Below are 16,912 nucleotides of genomic sequence, written 5' to 3'. Positions count from 1 at the left end.
AAAAAAAATTTTCTTTATTTTTAAATTTTAACAAATTTATTTTATTGTTATGATCCTTACATGTTTGACTTTTACAAAATTTATTTTTACTTTATTCAAATTTGAACTATTTACAAAATTTATTTTTAAGTTTATTCAAATTTGAATTATTTTTTTTAAAAAAAATGTATATCGATCCGAACTCGCTCCGACTCTGATGCAGAACTAGGGCTGCAATTCAGGCGAGTTGGGCAAGGTTGAGGTATAACTTGAGTCCAACCTATCATTTGAAATGTTAAACCCAAGCCTAACCTTAATCTTATTCTCAACTTTAATTACTCAACCCGAGCCCAATTCATCCTTCGACTTTTAAATTCATGCTTACAACTTGGGCTTAGATTCCGGATTAAAATTTCGGGTTAATTCGGATTTCCTAGTATGGCTAATCTTTATACTGAAAATTTAATTTGATCTTGAATTAGTTTTAGATAAATTACTTGATTTAAAGATTTTTTGTAAATTTTTAATAAATTACAAATAAATTTTTAGAAAATTAATTCTCCTAAATGCTAAAATAAATAAGTTAAAATTAAAAAAAAAAAAAAAAAAAAGGTTAGAAAAGAAAAAAAGTAATCATAGTTTAAATTTTATATATAATGTATTTAAAAGTAAAAATATATATGAAAATAAAATTAAATTTTGGGTTCGAGTTAACTCGGTTGTTAGTACTCCGATCCAAGTCAAAGCTTAATTAAATTCGAATTGAAAATTTTCAATTCAAGCTTAACCCTAATTATGAAAAGGATTATCCGAGCCTGTGAAAAATCAAACTGAACTTGAATTGAGTTCAGGTTACCCAACCCTAGCTACGCCCTTATGCAGAAAGTCTGTTTGAAAACAAATTTTGAAGGTGGAACGGGTTGTCCTGTCCCGAACCTATCATATTGACATCCAGGGAAGTTGCTGAGTAACATTCCTTAAAAACGAAAACGCATTTTAAAGAAACTATGAACCTAGAAGAGAGTGTGCAAATGAAAATAAAGAAACTATGAACCTAGAGGAGAGTGTGCAAATGCAAGGTGAACACCCGTCCCACAATACTACCCACCCCATAATCCACTGTCCCGAACAAATGCTACTACAGCTCGCTTTATTTATTTATTTATTTTTTATATAAATTTATTTTGCCCCCAAAAACCCTAATAAAAAAGTTTCCCAATATCTCTCTCCTCCCTCTCTTCTAGTTCTGGGTTTGTTCTGGAGTGAATAGTCTTTTGATATCCTGCAAAATAACACCATGTCGGTGGTGGAGGATGGTCGGAGAAAGACGGAAGGTCTAGTTGTGAAAATGGCGGAGATCGAAGGGAGAGGGAGAGCACTGATTGCATCTAAGCCGCTAAAAGGCGGCGAAATCGTCCTGAAAGAGACTCCTATTCTTCTCTACTCTGCTCTTCCTTTAAAACAGCCTCCGCCTCAGCCATCTGAACAGCAGCTCACCGGCCGCAGCAATTACTGTTATAACTGCTTCAAATCAATCGCGGTCGCCGCGAAAAATTCATCGATGATTTCATGCCCTTCCTGTTACTCTCTCTTCTTCTGTAGCCCTAACTGCCAATCCGTCGCTCTCTCGTCGTCTCACTCCCCTTGGGTTTGCCAAGCCCTAAGTCGACTCAGAGATGCCCCTTCTAATTGGCAATCGCTTCATCACCACCACCAAGCTGAACGCCAAGTCCAAGCCCGTTTCCTCGTCGCCGCCTACAATCTTGCCGTCGTTTCCCCTTCCGACTTCAGGACTCTTCTGTCTCTTCAAGGCAACCATTCCAATGGTGATGACAAAGATGCCCTCTTCCTCCATTCTCTCGTCTCTTCCCTCTGTCCTCCTCCTCCTCCGCCTATACAGCACCATGCCTTTTCCTTGGAACTGACGGCGGCTCTACTGGCCAAGGACAAGCTCAACGCTTTCGGTTTGATGGAGCCTTTCTCTTTCTCTCAAGACCAAAATGGGGATAGATCTGTTAGGGCTTACGGAATTTACCCTAAAGCTTCTTTCTTTAACCACGATTGCCTTCCCAATGCTTGTAGGTTTGAATATCTAGATAATAATGACCACCCTGTCATTGTCAACAACAACAACACGGACATGATCGTTAGGGCAATCCATGATATCCCCCAAGGCAGGGAGATATGCTTGAGTTATTTTCCGGTAAATTTCAACTATTCCGAGAGGCAGAATAGGTTGAGAGAAGATTATGGTTTCACTTGTGAGTGCGACCGTTGCAAGGTTGAGGCAAATTGGTCAGAGGACGACAATGACAATAATGAGAATGAGGACGACGACAATGAGGAGGCAATGGACGAGGACTTGGTGGAGGAGGAATATGACCGCATGGCCGATTCAGAGGCTGAAGATGGTATTGAGGTAAAGAGAGACGATGATGATTTCCCTCATGCATATTTCTTCTTGAGATACATGTGTAACAGAAAGAATTGCTGGGGTACTTTGGCTCCCCTGCCTCCATCATCTAATGTGATGGAGTGTAATGTTTGTGGCAACTTGAGGAAGGATGAACACTATGATGCCTTGGACTAATGAGCTCTTTTTCTGCTTGGGTGAGTTGTTTCCTACTTTTAAACTCTCTTCTTGCATTCACTGCTACTCTTGAGTCTTGTAGTAGCATTATGCAAAGTATTGTTTCATTACTTTAGTCTTTTGTGTGGATTCTAGCTGGTTAAAACTTCTTGCTGCTGTTTGTTGCAACTTTTCTTCACCTATTCTACAACTACCATTTACGTTAGCTCCAAACTCAATCAGATGTGTTTTTAGAATTCCTTTTCCCTATATTTGGGTTCGTGTTTCCATAGGCAGGAGATTTGGGTTCGTGTTTCCTTAGGCAGCAGATTTCTTGTTTACCTGCATTATTTAGTAAGCATTGCAGAGGGAGGAGATGTTGGAGTGATATTAAAAAGAAGAAATGTAATCATTGTGAAGAAAGTTACTGAAGTGATGTTGGAAAGAAGAACAGGAACTGCGAGCCAATGCCTAAATGTACGCTTTGCAGTTTATCCAAGATGTATTAAGCTAATATTGAATAAAGAGAAGTGTTTGTCCTCCCTCCCTCTGCATTTTGTTGTCCAAAAACGGAGAAAACAATCTCCTCCTTGGGGGCGGGGGATTATGGAGTTAAAAGGTTGAGGAGGCAAACTAGATGCAAAAAGCATATGGTTTGGCTCAGCTCTCATAATCATAAAGCATCCATACTCGGCTCTTCAATGCTCCTTGTGTGCATTCAAGTATTGCTATCCCAAGTGTGTTGTTGATGAATTAACAAGTGGTGGGTGTCAATATTGATTGAATTAGACATAATATGACACGAGAAAAATATAGGTTTTATGTAATTTCTTCATCTTCTAATACAGATGGTACTATTAATTATTTCTACATGATAAAATAGATATTTACAAATAAGTTCTTCAAAAATTCAATTTGTTCTTACAGTCTTAATTGTGAAAACCTCCACCGAGAAAGAAAAGAAAGGATTTTTTTTTTTCAGCCCTTCCATTTAGTGTTTATGAGTGAATTTGTGTCATGTAGCCATAGTATTATTATGTTCTATAAGCTTTTGTGGGGCACCATTACTATAAATAAGATCTCCAGATTCAAAGATGAAAGCTCGAAGCATAATTGAGAGAGTAATTTGATGACCCAAAGGTTATTTGTTGACCTTGGGATTTTCATAGTCATGTCCAGCATTCATGTGTTCAAAACCTCCTTCCTTCAACTCTTCTCCTCCTTGCATCCACGTGCTCAAAACCTCATTCCTTTAACTCTTCTCCGCGGTTACCAAGCGTCAAACCCTTGACACAAGCCTTATACCCTTAACGTTGAGATTGTAAACTTGATATGTAATACAATAAGGCATTGAGGCTTGTCCACCTCTTTTATGCTTTGGATTTTGAAGCACTCTGCGTGAAGGGATAGAAGAGAGAGGGAAAGAGAGCAAAGTTGGTCGACTTGCATGATTGCTGAAAATGGTTGTAGAATTTGTTGCACCAAGTTGATTGGAAGGAATCCTTGATGGCATCAGGTTCAGTACTTGTATCTTTAGCTTTGGTTAGCACATTTTCTTTGTATATGTCCACAATTTGGTGATCTTTGGCTTGTCAAACATGTAGACATGCCATGTTCAGAAGTTCAGTAGTTATTGTATGTAAGCTACAGAATTTTCTATTCTTCGTTCTTGTTGGAGGGACATCCCTCATTCCTTAAAGCCGACACGATACCAAACAATATTTTCTCTTTGTGGATAAAAAGCAGAGCACAAGAACATTGCTCCTATTTTGTAATCTTCCATTTTCATTCATCATTAGATCTGCAAACTTCACCACTCTCCAAAACCAAAGAAGCAATCAATCTGTGATGTTTCCAAATTTCAGCATTTCTTAATTTTTCCAGAATTTTGTTGATGCAAGGGCATTTTGGTCATTTTGCATGTTGCGTTTGGGATTGTGGTTGAGTCCATTTGCAATTGGTGCATTTTAATTTATGGAATCATGTAGTATGTGCTTGGTGGTGCATTTATATGTGAGATGAATTTTCAAGTGAAAGAAAAGAAAATGAGTGGTGGGACCCACCACTGCACAAAGTGGTCTAGAGACTACATTTTCACTCTCATTTTCTCTCTCCCCGTATTTCTCTCTCTCTCAATTCTCATCTTGCCTTTTTTTTTTTCTTTTTTTCAAGCCAATCTTTGAGACTTGATTTCTCTTACTAGGCGGATTTGGGTTCTGTTTGAGGTAAAACGAAGAGCACGACGAGCTCTACGCATCCATACCAGCAATTTCAGATTTAGTACCCTCCTTGTATTTCGAAATTTCAAGACCCATTTTAAGGGTTTTGGTGCAATCTTGAGGTAGGGACATCTTAATCCATGCTTTCTTGTTCCGTTGTGAATTATCCCTCTTGTGTGATGATATGCTTAATTTGAGAGTTAAGTGTATCAATGATTATATTAGTGATGTCTAGAGAATTTCATGATTTGGAATATGACTTGTTCTATGTGAAAAGTATGTCTAGATGTTGCTTTATTGTGTTTAGTATGTTGATAAACCATCTAGAAATGTTGAACATGATATATGATTGATTGGGTGTTGTAATCCTTTAAATGCCATAACATTGGAAGCATGACACATATACATGTACATGTCATTGGGTTGCATGAAATGGGAGAAATTTGTTTCTGAAATGAAAAAAGGGATTTAGGGAAGTGTTTTGATGAAATGGTTTTATGTAAACCCGGTCGCTGTGGGGGTACCAACGGGCCGGAGGTTAATATAGCCTAAAGGGGAGTAGGGAGTCGCCCTAGCATGGTTGAGCTAGCTGGGCCCCATAATGACGCTGCGGGGTTACCAAGGGTCAGGGACACTAGCCAATCCTCCTCTCATGTCGCGGCGGGGTCACCAAAGGGCGGGCTGTATTAACAGTTTGAAAGTTATGGTTTCAAGAAATGAAAAAGGGGAGCGACATTGGCATGCATCTACATTTCATGACATTGCATCGGTTGTATATGAGTTTGGTTGGAATGTTGTATTACCTCCCGACATTGTATGATCCCCATTTCCTATTGGCCTATTCCTTGTATGGATTCACAAGAACACAAGATGTGTGTCTTAAGTGTCACCTGCTGAGCTTTATGCTCACCCTACTATATATATATTTTTTTCAGGTCTTGGGAAAGAACCAGTGGACGATAATCCACCTCAAGCTTGAGAGATGTTAGAAGATCATTTTTTTGTTCCTTTTGTATTAGGCCACCTTCTTGTATATGTATAGTTTTGGAAATGTAATTAAAGTTGTTCAAACGGCCTTGTAAATTAAGAATGGAACTTACTTTGTTGATGTAATTGGAATGTTGGAAGTATTGTATATACATAATTCTATGTATTTCAATCAATGGTGTTGTAATGTGATCACGAGTTAGTTTGTTCGTTTCTAATCATAGAATGACTCATGATTGACGTTTTATATTGAGCTCGAATCATTCCCGAGTATTCTTTTCAGTTTTTCCCCCATTTTCATAGTACAGCAGTTGAGTATCAGGTTTTTGGCTCGAGATCTCCATTTCGGTCGACTGAAATGGTGCATTGGTCGATCGAAACAAAACTCTTCACTCTCGGGGTTTCACTTCGGTCAATCGAAATGAGGTTCGGTCGACCGAACCAATCTGCTGCTCTCGGCATCTGCCTTTCGGACGTCTGAAACAGAGCTTCGGACGACCGAAGCTTTGGAGCCCATTTCGGACGATTGAAGCTCCACTTCGGTCGACCGAAATGAGGCTGTTTGGCAAGCTTCTTCTTTCATCCCGGATTTTGCCACTTTGAGCATGTTCGTGTTCATGGGATCGTCTCTAAGTGTAGAAAAGATGTGGTAATGGTGCTTTGACTTTGGAAATGTCGTGTTGGACCTAGATCACCTCGGGTTCGAGTAAGGACCCGTGTAGTGGTCCGGGCCTTCGGGTCAAGGTCGTTACACAATCGGCTTGCAACTAGTTTCAACTCTTTGATTTCATTAGTGGATAACAACTCATTTTTAGTGATTGTGAAAAAGGTAGGTCTCTCTCCATGTAACACTATCTCATATATAAATAATATACTCCGTATTTCTTAAGCATACATGACACAACTAATTTGTTAATAGTATTTCTTATAGAACTTTGAACTAATTCAATTGGAGTGATGAGTTAGGCTTTGACTACGGTTCAACTCCTTTTTTCTTATTGGTTTTGGAAGCCAGAAGACTGGGGAAAAAAGTAGGAGCGCATACGGTTCGATTTGGACCGGTTTAAGAGGTTTTTTGGAACCAAACCAGTTCTAACGGATTCATAAAATTTGGAACCAAACCGATCCATTTGATCAAATGAACTAAACCAAACCAATTCGTGAAAAAATAGTTTGGTTCGATTTTTTTTTTTACAGAAGTATTCATATTTCAAAATTCACATGTACAACAATTAATTAAGTTATTAACACATTCAGAACTATTAATATATTCAGAAACTTTTAATTCATTATTCTCTATCACTTCTGGAACTGAAGTGAATAAATTCATAACTGCTATTAACCTAATACATTTAGAATTACTAATTCAACAACAAACCACAATTCAAAATTCAGCCACTATAATAAATAAATAATAATAATAATAATCATCATCATCATCTAATAAATTGATAGACCTAAGAGAATTAAGAGTTGATCATATGATTGATAGTTACTACAAACTTCTAAGTGATTTGCATTGTAGGATTATATTATATTATATATGTATAAATTAATATATATACATCATAACGGTTCTGTTCAGTTCGGTCTAGTTCGGTCCTAAATGACCTTAAACCGTGATCAAATCGTATCTTTACGGTTTTACAAATTTAGAACTGTGATTGAACCAAACCATTAGCAAACCAAACCAAACTGTCCAGTTCGGTTTGGTCCAGTTTGGATTTTCGGGTTGACTGGATTTTTGTGCACCCCTAGAAAAAAGATGTAGATTTGGGGAAAAAGTTGTATCTCTATTTTAGACTTGAAGACTAATATGATAACTCGTTGTAGGCAAGTTGATCCTTATCCAACAAGGAATTAAGTTTGAAGACTCTATAAATAAAGATGGTTACGAGAGAAAGAAAAATAAAGTTGAAATTGTGAGAGAAAAAATAGTGTAATTAAGTTTTTGAAGTAAAGTTAGTCGTTCTTCGCGTGCGGATTAGGCAATTTGTCAAACTACATAAATCTCGTTTTTTGTTTGTGTGTGATTTTTATCTAGTATATTTGCCAATTATGTGTGAGACTCCAACAAAATTTGATTCAACCAACATATTATCACATGATAAAATAATTTTTTTAGTAAAAGAAAATAATAAGTAAAAACATTGAAAAAAAAAGGAGGGGGGGGGGGGGGGGGGGGGATAAACATTTTAGGCATACAGTTTATTAAATTGTATATACTCTTTAAAAAAAAAAAAAAACCAAGGCCCAAGCTGGCTCCGTCCCTATAAAAATTATGGCAATTCCTGGACACTTTGCATTACTCTAAACAAATATTATACTGTTGACACACAAAAATAGCAATCTAAGTAGCACCCACTTTGGCATCCACGTGCACAAATGAAAGAGAGACAAGTTGACTAATTTTAACTAAAAACTCTAATTTTCTTTCAAAGATTCAATCGTTATACATTAAAAAGGTCTAGTAAATTAAAATGTACCATAATTAAGATATTTTCATTCAAAGATTCAATCTTTACTCATTAAAACACCTTTTGTAACTTCAAAGGGAATTTAAATAAATTTAACTCAAAACTTTTATTTTCATTCAAAGGTTTAATCTTTATACATTAAAAAGATCTAGTAACTTAAAAGGTATCTTAATTGAAGTATTTTCATTCCAAGATTCAATCTTTAAATATTAAAAAACTCTTCGTGACTAGAAAGGGAACTCGAATAAGTTTAACTAAAAACTCTCTTTTTATTTCAAAGAATCAATCTTAATACAATAAAAATCTCTAGTGACTTAAAAGATACCTTAATTGAGATATTTTCATCCAAAGATTCAATATTTACTCATTAAAACACTTTTTGTGACATCAAAGGAAACTCGAATAAGTTTAACTTAAAACTGTCATTTTCTTTCAAAGATTCAATATTTATACCCCCCCTAAATAAGGTTTAATGACTTAAAAGGTACATTTATTGAGGTTTTCATTAAAAGATTCAATCTTTACTCATTAACACACTCTTCGTGACCTTAAAGAGAACTCGAATAAGTTAACTCAAAACTTTTAATTTCTTTCAAAGATTTAATCTTTATACATTAAAAAAAAAAAAAAAAAAAAAAAAAAAAAAAAAAAATGGTTAGTGACTTAAAAAGGTACCTAGATTGAGGTATTTTCATTCAAAGATTTAATCTTTACACATTAAAATACTCTTCGTGACTTCAAAGGGAATTCGAATAAGTTTAACTCAAAACTCTCATTTTCTTTCAAAGATTCAATCTTTATACATTAAAAAGATTTACTGACATAATAGGTACCTTGATTGAGATATTTTCATTCAAAGATTCAATCTTTACTCATTAAAAAACTTTTTGTGACTTCAAAAAAAACTCAAATAAGTCTAACTAAAAACTCTTATTTTCTTTCAAAGAATCAATATTTATACATTGAAAAGGTCAAGTGACTTAAAAGGTACCTTAATTGAGGTATTTTCATTCAAAAATTCAATCTTTACTCATTATAACACTCTTCGTGACGTCAAAGAGAATACGAATAAATTTAAAAAGGTCTAGTTACTTAGAAGATATCTCAATTGAGTTGTTTTCATTCAAGGATTCAATCTTTACTCATTAAAACACTATTTGTGACCTCAAAGGAAACTCGAATAAGTTAACTCAAAACTCTTACTTTCTTTCAAAGATTAAATCTTTATACATTAAAATGGGCATTGGACTTAAAAGGTCCTTTAATTTAGGTATTTTCATTCTAAAGTTCAATCTTTAGTCATTAAAACACTAATTGTGGCTTCAAAGGGAACTCGAATAAGTTTATGTAATGATCCTGATTTTTCCTATTTTCCATTTACAGGGATTTTTTGATTTTTCTGGATTATTTTAATCCTTGTCTCGTTTTACATGCCGAACACCGTGGGGTGTGCCAGGTGTGTTGCGAGGGTTGGTTCGAGCTTTTCCTCAAGTTCAGGACTCTTGGAAATGCATTGGTTACTATTTCAATATTTTTTCATTTTTCGAGCCGAGAAGTCCTAAGTGGGACCCGTTACCGGAATTATTGAGCACAGGGACTGTGTTTCGGGTATGTGGCATTTCGTGCATTATTGTTTGGTGTATAATTACTTGGTATTATATATTTTAAGTTGTGGTTTTGATATATATATATATATAAGGTGGATATTTATGCATATGGGACCTACCTATTGCTTTTGATTTTTAACTAAGGACATTTGGTCATTGTAATACCCCTGATTTTAATAGTCTCGGTATTTTTTTTAGGTTATTTTCATTGCAGTTTTAATTGTTTATTTGATTTCTTGGTTAATTGTTTACTTGTTTAATTATTTTGATTGTTTATGTGTTAATTAAATTATTTATTTAAATTAAATTGCGTGCTAAAATTATGTGTTTTAGATTTCTTTGTTTAAATTAAATTGTGTGTGATAATATGTATTTGTTTAGGAATTTAATTGTTTTATTTTTATTTTTATATTTTTGAGGAATTGGATATGGATAGTAGTAATGGATCAACCAATTGGGTCCCATGGATTACTTGGATAAGGGATTTAATGGGTACAAATAATTACCCATGGATAGTTGTATATGTATATATAATAAATGAATATATATATATATATATATATATATATATATATATATAAAGAAAGTCCTTTAGTAATAATCTGATGTATATTTATATATTATATATAAAAAGGAATATACATAAATTCTACGTAACATACATTTCAGTTACCTTTTAAATATTTTAATATTTATTATTTTGTTTCTCTGTTAAGTTGACTTGGATTGGGAAAATGATTATGTTATTTTATTTAGCCTATAAATACAAAGCTATAGGTTAGGAAAAGAGGTTAGAAAATAATCACGTAATATATTCTAGAGAGGCAAAGAAGGTAGACCAAGGAAGAGAAAAAGGAAGAAGGAGGTTAGGGTTTTTATGAAATCCCTAAAGGCAAGTTTTAATTCTGCTCTTCTCCTTTGATTCGTACCTTATGCATATTAGATTAATTCTAGGTTCTTTAGATAAGTTAATTTGATTTAATTATATGGATTTATTTAGAAATTAATAATAAGTTTGTGATAAATTTTTATGTGTTGTAATATATTATGCGTTTTAATAATGTGGTGTAATATATTATGCTTTTAGCATGAAAGTTTGTATATAAATTAGATTAAATCAAATTTGTTCATATATAATGAGCGCGCCGAACGAGGTATGCCCTAAAAGAATCAATTTGTGTATGTATGAAATTAGTGCTCCAATAGAATTAGTTATTGTATATATGCCTAAATTCTAGAATCAGTTATGGCATATGCATGGAATCAAATTTCTTCTTGTTTTCCAGCACGCCGAACGAGAAGATCAATTGTATTGCCTTAGGAATAATCAATTTGTGCACTTGTATGAAATCAAACTTTGTTATTCTTCACACCTTAGCATGCTGAACGAGGAGACCAATGATAACATTGCTTTTATGGAATATATATATATAACATAAGCTTCCTAGAATCAGTTTGTGCTATGAAATTAGAGTTTTGTTCTTTTATATATGGGCACGCCGGAAGAGGAAGGAGAAAAAATAAAATAAATGTTTTATTTTTATTTTTATTTTTATTTGGATTGAATGGAATATTTAAGTAAAGTTTTTTAAATTATTCTTTATGTGTTTTCTTTTTCTTTTGTTTTGATTAGAAGATTTTTGCACTAAATATTTTTAAATGTTAATTGGGTTAAACGCTGGGATATTAAAACTAGTATTGTGGTTTTAGGTTGATGGATCAATATTAAATAGTTATTTAATGAAAATAGATTCATTAAGAATTAGAGTGCATGATTTAATGTAAATAGATTCATTAACTATTTGTTTAATGCATATATGAGGGATATCATGATTGCACCATTATGGGATGGGGGCACTTTAGGAATAGATTAACGAAATAGTTAAGTCCAACCTATTTATATTTATAAGGGAACGGAATTAACTATATAGTTAAGTCCTACTTATTTGTATTAGGTCAACGGAATAGTTAGATGACATATTATTAAAATAATAATTTGATAGTTTATTTTGATGATTGGATAGGACGGATTTTACATATATAATTCTACGCCATGATATGAGCTTGAGTCTCAGGATCAGTGGTTAGGGTGCGTATATGGCCAGGGATGTGTAGCTAGATATAGTGTACTTGTGTACCCTGGTAGGTTTAGGTACTCATGCCCACTATATGTGCGTTTTGCATGTTGCATACTATTCAGGTTGAGACAACTCTATAGTCTAGTGAGGTTCCTTTAGTGTGTGTATATATATCTATATATGAACTATTTAGTTATTGTTGAATTAATTAGGATGTGTACGTGTATCGGGTCTCTGTTTGGGATGTAGTAGATTAGAACTTGTTTGTGGGCCTAACCCACTATTATTTTTTCAAGTGTTCGTCAGTCTTAGAGATTGTTCGTGCCAAGCAGAGACAGTCATTCACTCTTCCGACTCGACGTAGGACTCTTTTTCATGTTTTAGTTATTAGTTTTATTTCAGTTCAGTTATTTAGTTAGGATATTATTAGGGGTCCACAGTATGGATTCTCGAGTTGTAGTTTAATTAATTACTAGTATCAGAGGATTGGAGGATTTTATTATTGGATTTTTAGTTATTATTTATTTGAGGATTTTTAAATGAGGATTTATTATTTAGTTTCTTTTAGCATATTTATTTATTCTTAATTCGTCTTGTATTCAAATGATTGATTAAATATTAATTATTCGATATCCCTCGGGTCTGTGCTCGGACTTGATCACCTGTGGCTCTAGAATCGAGGAGTATCACAGTTGGTATTAGAGCACTCCAAGTTCAAGTGTCTCTAGGGATCTATCGTTTTAAGACTTCTGCGTAGTATATTCTTTTATTTAGAACCTAAGTTAAGGATTCATTGTATTCTTTAAAGGTTCGCTTAAATCGTACTGATGTCTGTCTTTCTATGCTGACAGAATGGTTAATGCTAGAAGAAGACGGGACAATCAGAGGAACAGACAACACAGGGGAGAGGCACGTAGGCAGCAGGATTTCTTACGACGTCAACAACTGGAAGAAGAGCAACAACTGCTTGGGTTTCAAGAGGAGGAGTAGGAGGAAGATGGTCAGTTACACATAGAGCATGAGGAAGTCCAGCGGACTCGGGAGTCTCAGGATCGAGGCTACAATCAATCCAGAGTTTTCTCCCCATATAAAAGATCTCATTGCTCGGGCTATAGAAACAGGTATAACAGTTGCACTTTGCAATCAGCCACAGGTTCAGCAGGCACCTATACCAGCACCAGTGGTTCAGACTGATCCTTGGGAAAAGGCTAGGAGTTCTTTCACAAAGGGGAGCCCACCTGAATTTTCAGGTTCCACCGATGCAAAAGTAGCTCACCTGTGGAAAAAGGACGTTGAGCGACATCTTCGAATGGTTAAGTGCACAGAGGTTCAGAAGCAGATGCTTTGTAACGACCCGATCATTTGCCTTCATTTCCTTTTTCCTGAAATTTTACGAATGAAATTTTTTCGTTTAATTTTCTTTTCTGAGCTCTGTTTCGTGTCGCTTAGTGTCATCTCGAGTGCTCAGAATTAGTTTCTGAGACTCTTTCATGTGAATTGACAACTTCCTTTGAGGATCGAGTCATTTTAGCATTTTTCGTTTTTGGACACTATGCGCTATTTCGTCCTTTTCCCTATTCTGTCTTTTCCCCATTTGTCACATTGTTGGCATAACCTCACTTCTCATACTCGGAGTTGGTTTTTGACTTCACATGCCTTCATCTTGAGTGATTTCCACGAAATACGTATCTTTACTTTTGCAAGAAAGTACTCTGGTTGCTCCCGGTATCCATAGGGGCATGGATGCAAAGTTCTTTGAAATTATTTTCTTTTCTTGGGGTGTTTTTCGTAAATATCTTTTGAAGTTATTTTATTTCAGGAGTTGTAAGAAAATATTTTTGGAAGATATTTTCATTCTGGGCCATAAGTGCAGTTTTCACTTTTTGGAGGGGCCATTGTGCAATTAATGAAAGTTATTGCAAAATGTCTTGTTTTGAGCCTGAATCCTCATACGGGATTTATTTTCACATTTCGTCGAGTTTTGTACTCTTGGAATTTCCTCTTGGTCGATGTTTTCCAGTCTCAGGGTTTTTGGCCCCGGTTTTCGCCAAACTTGTTTTGGGCATAACTTTCTGTTCGGGACTCAATTTTTGACGCTGTTTCTTCCGTTGTTCATATTTTATCATTTTTAATCTTTTTTGTTCACAAAGTTTTGCCATTTGAGCGTGTCTGCTCAAATTTTACTTTTTCGGGCTCGGCGGGGCCCGTTCGGGGCACTTTTTGAGATTTCTATAAAAGGGGGGTGAGATATTTCATTTTTCATCTTCTTCCCTCTTCATGCACGACCTGGAGCTCCCATGGCAGCCCAAGGGGTGCTGCCATCTTCTCTCTCCTCTTTTGGTTCACTTTTCCTTGATGGAAAGTCTTCGGCCTTAACGTTTGTTGTTCTCCTCGCCGTGCTCTACCTTTCACCCTTATTAGAATTCAGTTTTGACCATTTCTTGAGTTTGGTTTTGAGGTCAAGTTATGATTTTGATGTGGCTTTCATGGGGGTTATGTTCACGGCGTTGTCCCCGACAAAACCTAGTAGTTTCGTCGGATTCGGAGCCATTCCATTTTGATGGCTTTTGAGATTTTCATCTCAAATTGAGGTAGGGTATGTTCTAGGTTTAAATTCTTATTATATAGCATGCTTGTGATGCTTATACTACTTGTTTGCATGATTAAATGAAAATCTAGAGATTTTATTATTTATTTTTCTTGTACGGGATCTAATTTTCCCGGTTGCTCATGACTTGGTTTAAACATGTAACATGATTTTATATTGCCCCTTGATATGCTCATTGTCGTGTATTAAAATTGGAATATTTGAATAAGTATTAAAGATTTTATTTAATATTTATCTTAGGTGAAAGATTAATTCACATGGCCTTAACTAGCTTGAAATCAATATGTGTTAACATATTAAATTAGGCCTTAACATGCTCTTCAACATAGTTGAATTTGAAAGTAATTGGAGGTGTTTTGAAAATTAGTAATTATTAATTAATTTGCCTCGAGTGCACTATTCACTCTATTTAAATTCTGACTTGATATTCTTGATTTACATGCCATATAGCTTCACATATATTTGATTTAGAATATTCGGTTAGGTTTTGAAACCTTTTATTTAATTAAATTCCATGTTTAAGATTTAATCCTCATAGTGATATACAACTTGGAATTGTATTGTGGCATGCTAGAAAATTAAGCTTAGGTTTAGTTGTTCACATATATTAAATTGGGATTAATTGCATGAGAATTGCAACTTTTAATTTATATTTAACTTTAGTGAAAATTTAATTCGCATGGTCGTAAATTGCATGAAATAAGCTTGTAATGTGATATTACATTAGTCCTTGGCATGTTCTCTAAGATATGTTAAATTGAGAGCATTTGGTTAAGTTTGAAAATCTAGAGATTTTAATTAAAAGAATTAATTAAAATCTATTTTGTGGTCCCATTAGTTTAATTAAGATTTTAACTTGATATTTGTATTGGCCATGATTTGTTTACTAGTATATATTAATTGTGGACCATTTGAAGTTGCTTTAGAACCTTGGTAATTAAATTAGCATGATTTAATTAGAGTTCTACTTTATTGTTCCAATAACCTAATTGAGTTTTAGAATGAATATAGGTGATGACCTTGCCATGCCCTTTAACATGTATTAAATTGAGGTTAATTGAAATTGATTCGGAAATCTAGAGAATTTAATTGTGTTTATCTATTTAAATTCTATCAATTTGCTTCATGATCTAGTTGTGTTTTATAAATGGTTTCTATATTCAAATCATGGACTTAGACTTGTTGTATATTCATTTGGTTATGTTTTGAACATTGGATAACATAGTTACTATGTTTGTACTCATGAGAATATGTTTTTCTTATTGAATATATTGTTACCTTGTGTAATGATTTGCACACTTCGTATTTAACATCATTCATGCATAGCGTGTAACGAATCGCACACTGAAGATTCGACATTCATCACATCATATTAGTTGTGGACTTAGAGCATGTATTGTATAGGTTTCCAAATTTGGTTGTGCTTGGTAGATAGTTGATTATCTTGCATATTCTTGTTGATATATGCGTTGTTGCACAACTTGTTGATTTTGAAAACTTGGGGATATTGTTGTTTGACTATGGCTAGGACGTGGTTCTAGTACGGGGGATAGTCCCTCTATATGGTCTAGTGCGCACGTAGGGAGGTTACCCATGGGCTAGTAACCCTAAAGTAACTATGTTGTCGGTCTAATCCAGCGTGACATCCGAGTATCCACTTTGTTTGATTTCGCATTTCATTTTCAAGTTGATAACTAGATGATGTTGTAACTTGTTGTTTCTTAATTGTCATTCCATTTTAAGTTACAGGATGTTAACTTTGCGAAATTGTGTTTTATGCGTTGTATTGGAAGTTCCAATGTTGGTTAAATTGCATCGATATTGAAAATCGTGTTTTGACGTTCTAATAAAGCTTAGGATTGATCCTATTGATTCATTTATAACATAGACGTTAGATGGCATGAACCACTACTGTTATTTTGTACTTTAGATTCTAAGTTGATGGTTTTGAGAACTTATACCTTGTTGCATTGTATAACATGCTCTTTTGTTGTTGAATTGCATGGATAATGTAATTCTTGTTAACTTGTATTCAAATATGCTTTTGTCATGTTGTATGGATTCCTCTAGACTTTGTTCAATGACATTGATAATGTGATCCGTGGTAACTATAAACTCATTGTATTAATCGGATTATTCCAACTTTGATTTGTTTCATTCATGTATTTATATCATGATTCTTGTTGCTTTGTATAACATGTTTCTATGTTGTTGAAATGCATGGATGATGTGATTTATGCTAGAAACACTCTAAGGTAGCTTAGGATGCTCCCTGAGTCTCACTTGGACATAGACGTTAAGTGGCATGAGCCCCTTTAACATGTTTCACCTTAAGGTGATAAATTTGTAAAATGCTAGGTCGATGCATGCTCATCTCCTACGAGTAGC

General features: G+C 34.5%; 1 protein-coding gene across 2 annotated transcripts; it reads left to right on the top strand.

The window, feature by feature from the left end:
* The first annotated feature begins 991 nt into the window (after positions 1-991).
* LOC132277706 (histone-lysine N-methyltransferase ASHR2) lies at positions 992-6,027 on the top strand. Of its 2 annotated transcripts, none has more exons than XR_009471044.1 (2): positions 992-4,889; positions 5,703-5,956. XR_009471044.1 is itself a non-coding variant. In XM_059779574.1 (2 exons), the coding sequence occupies exon 1, from the start codon at positions 1,277-1,279 to the stop codon at positions 2,567-2,569; it is 1,293 nt and encodes a 430-aa protein (XP_059635557.1). In that variant the 5' UTR covers positions 993-1,276; the 3' UTR covers positions 2,570-2,589; positions 5,703-6,027. The 2 variants fall into 2 exon arrangements, 1 of the variants encoding a protein (XP_059635557.1); XM_059779574.1 differs by having other exon boundaries at positions 993-2,589; positions 5,703-6,027.
* The last annotated feature ends 10,885 nt before the right edge of the window (positions 6,028-16,912 follow it).

The sequence above is a fragment of the Cornus florida genome, unplaced genomic scaffold, assembly GCF_030987335.1.
Source record: "Cornus florida cultivar Cherokee Brave unplaced genomic scaffold, ASM3098733v1 CherokeeBrave_3.0.0_Hap2_Chr01, whole genome shotgun sequence".
Lineage (NCBI taxonomy): Eukaryota > Viridiplantae > Streptophyta > Magnoliopsida > Cornales > Cornaceae > Cornus > Cornus florida.
The sequence above is the reverse complement of the archived record's forward strand: the minus strand, read 5'-3'. Positions and strand labels throughout refer to the sequence as shown.

Bases quoted from the DNA above. Each gene is read 5' to 3' on its own strand.
- LOC132277706 (XM_059779574.1), top strand. From the start codon at position 1,277: ATGTCGGTGGTGGAGGATGGTCGGAGAAAGACGGAAGGTCTAGTTGTG.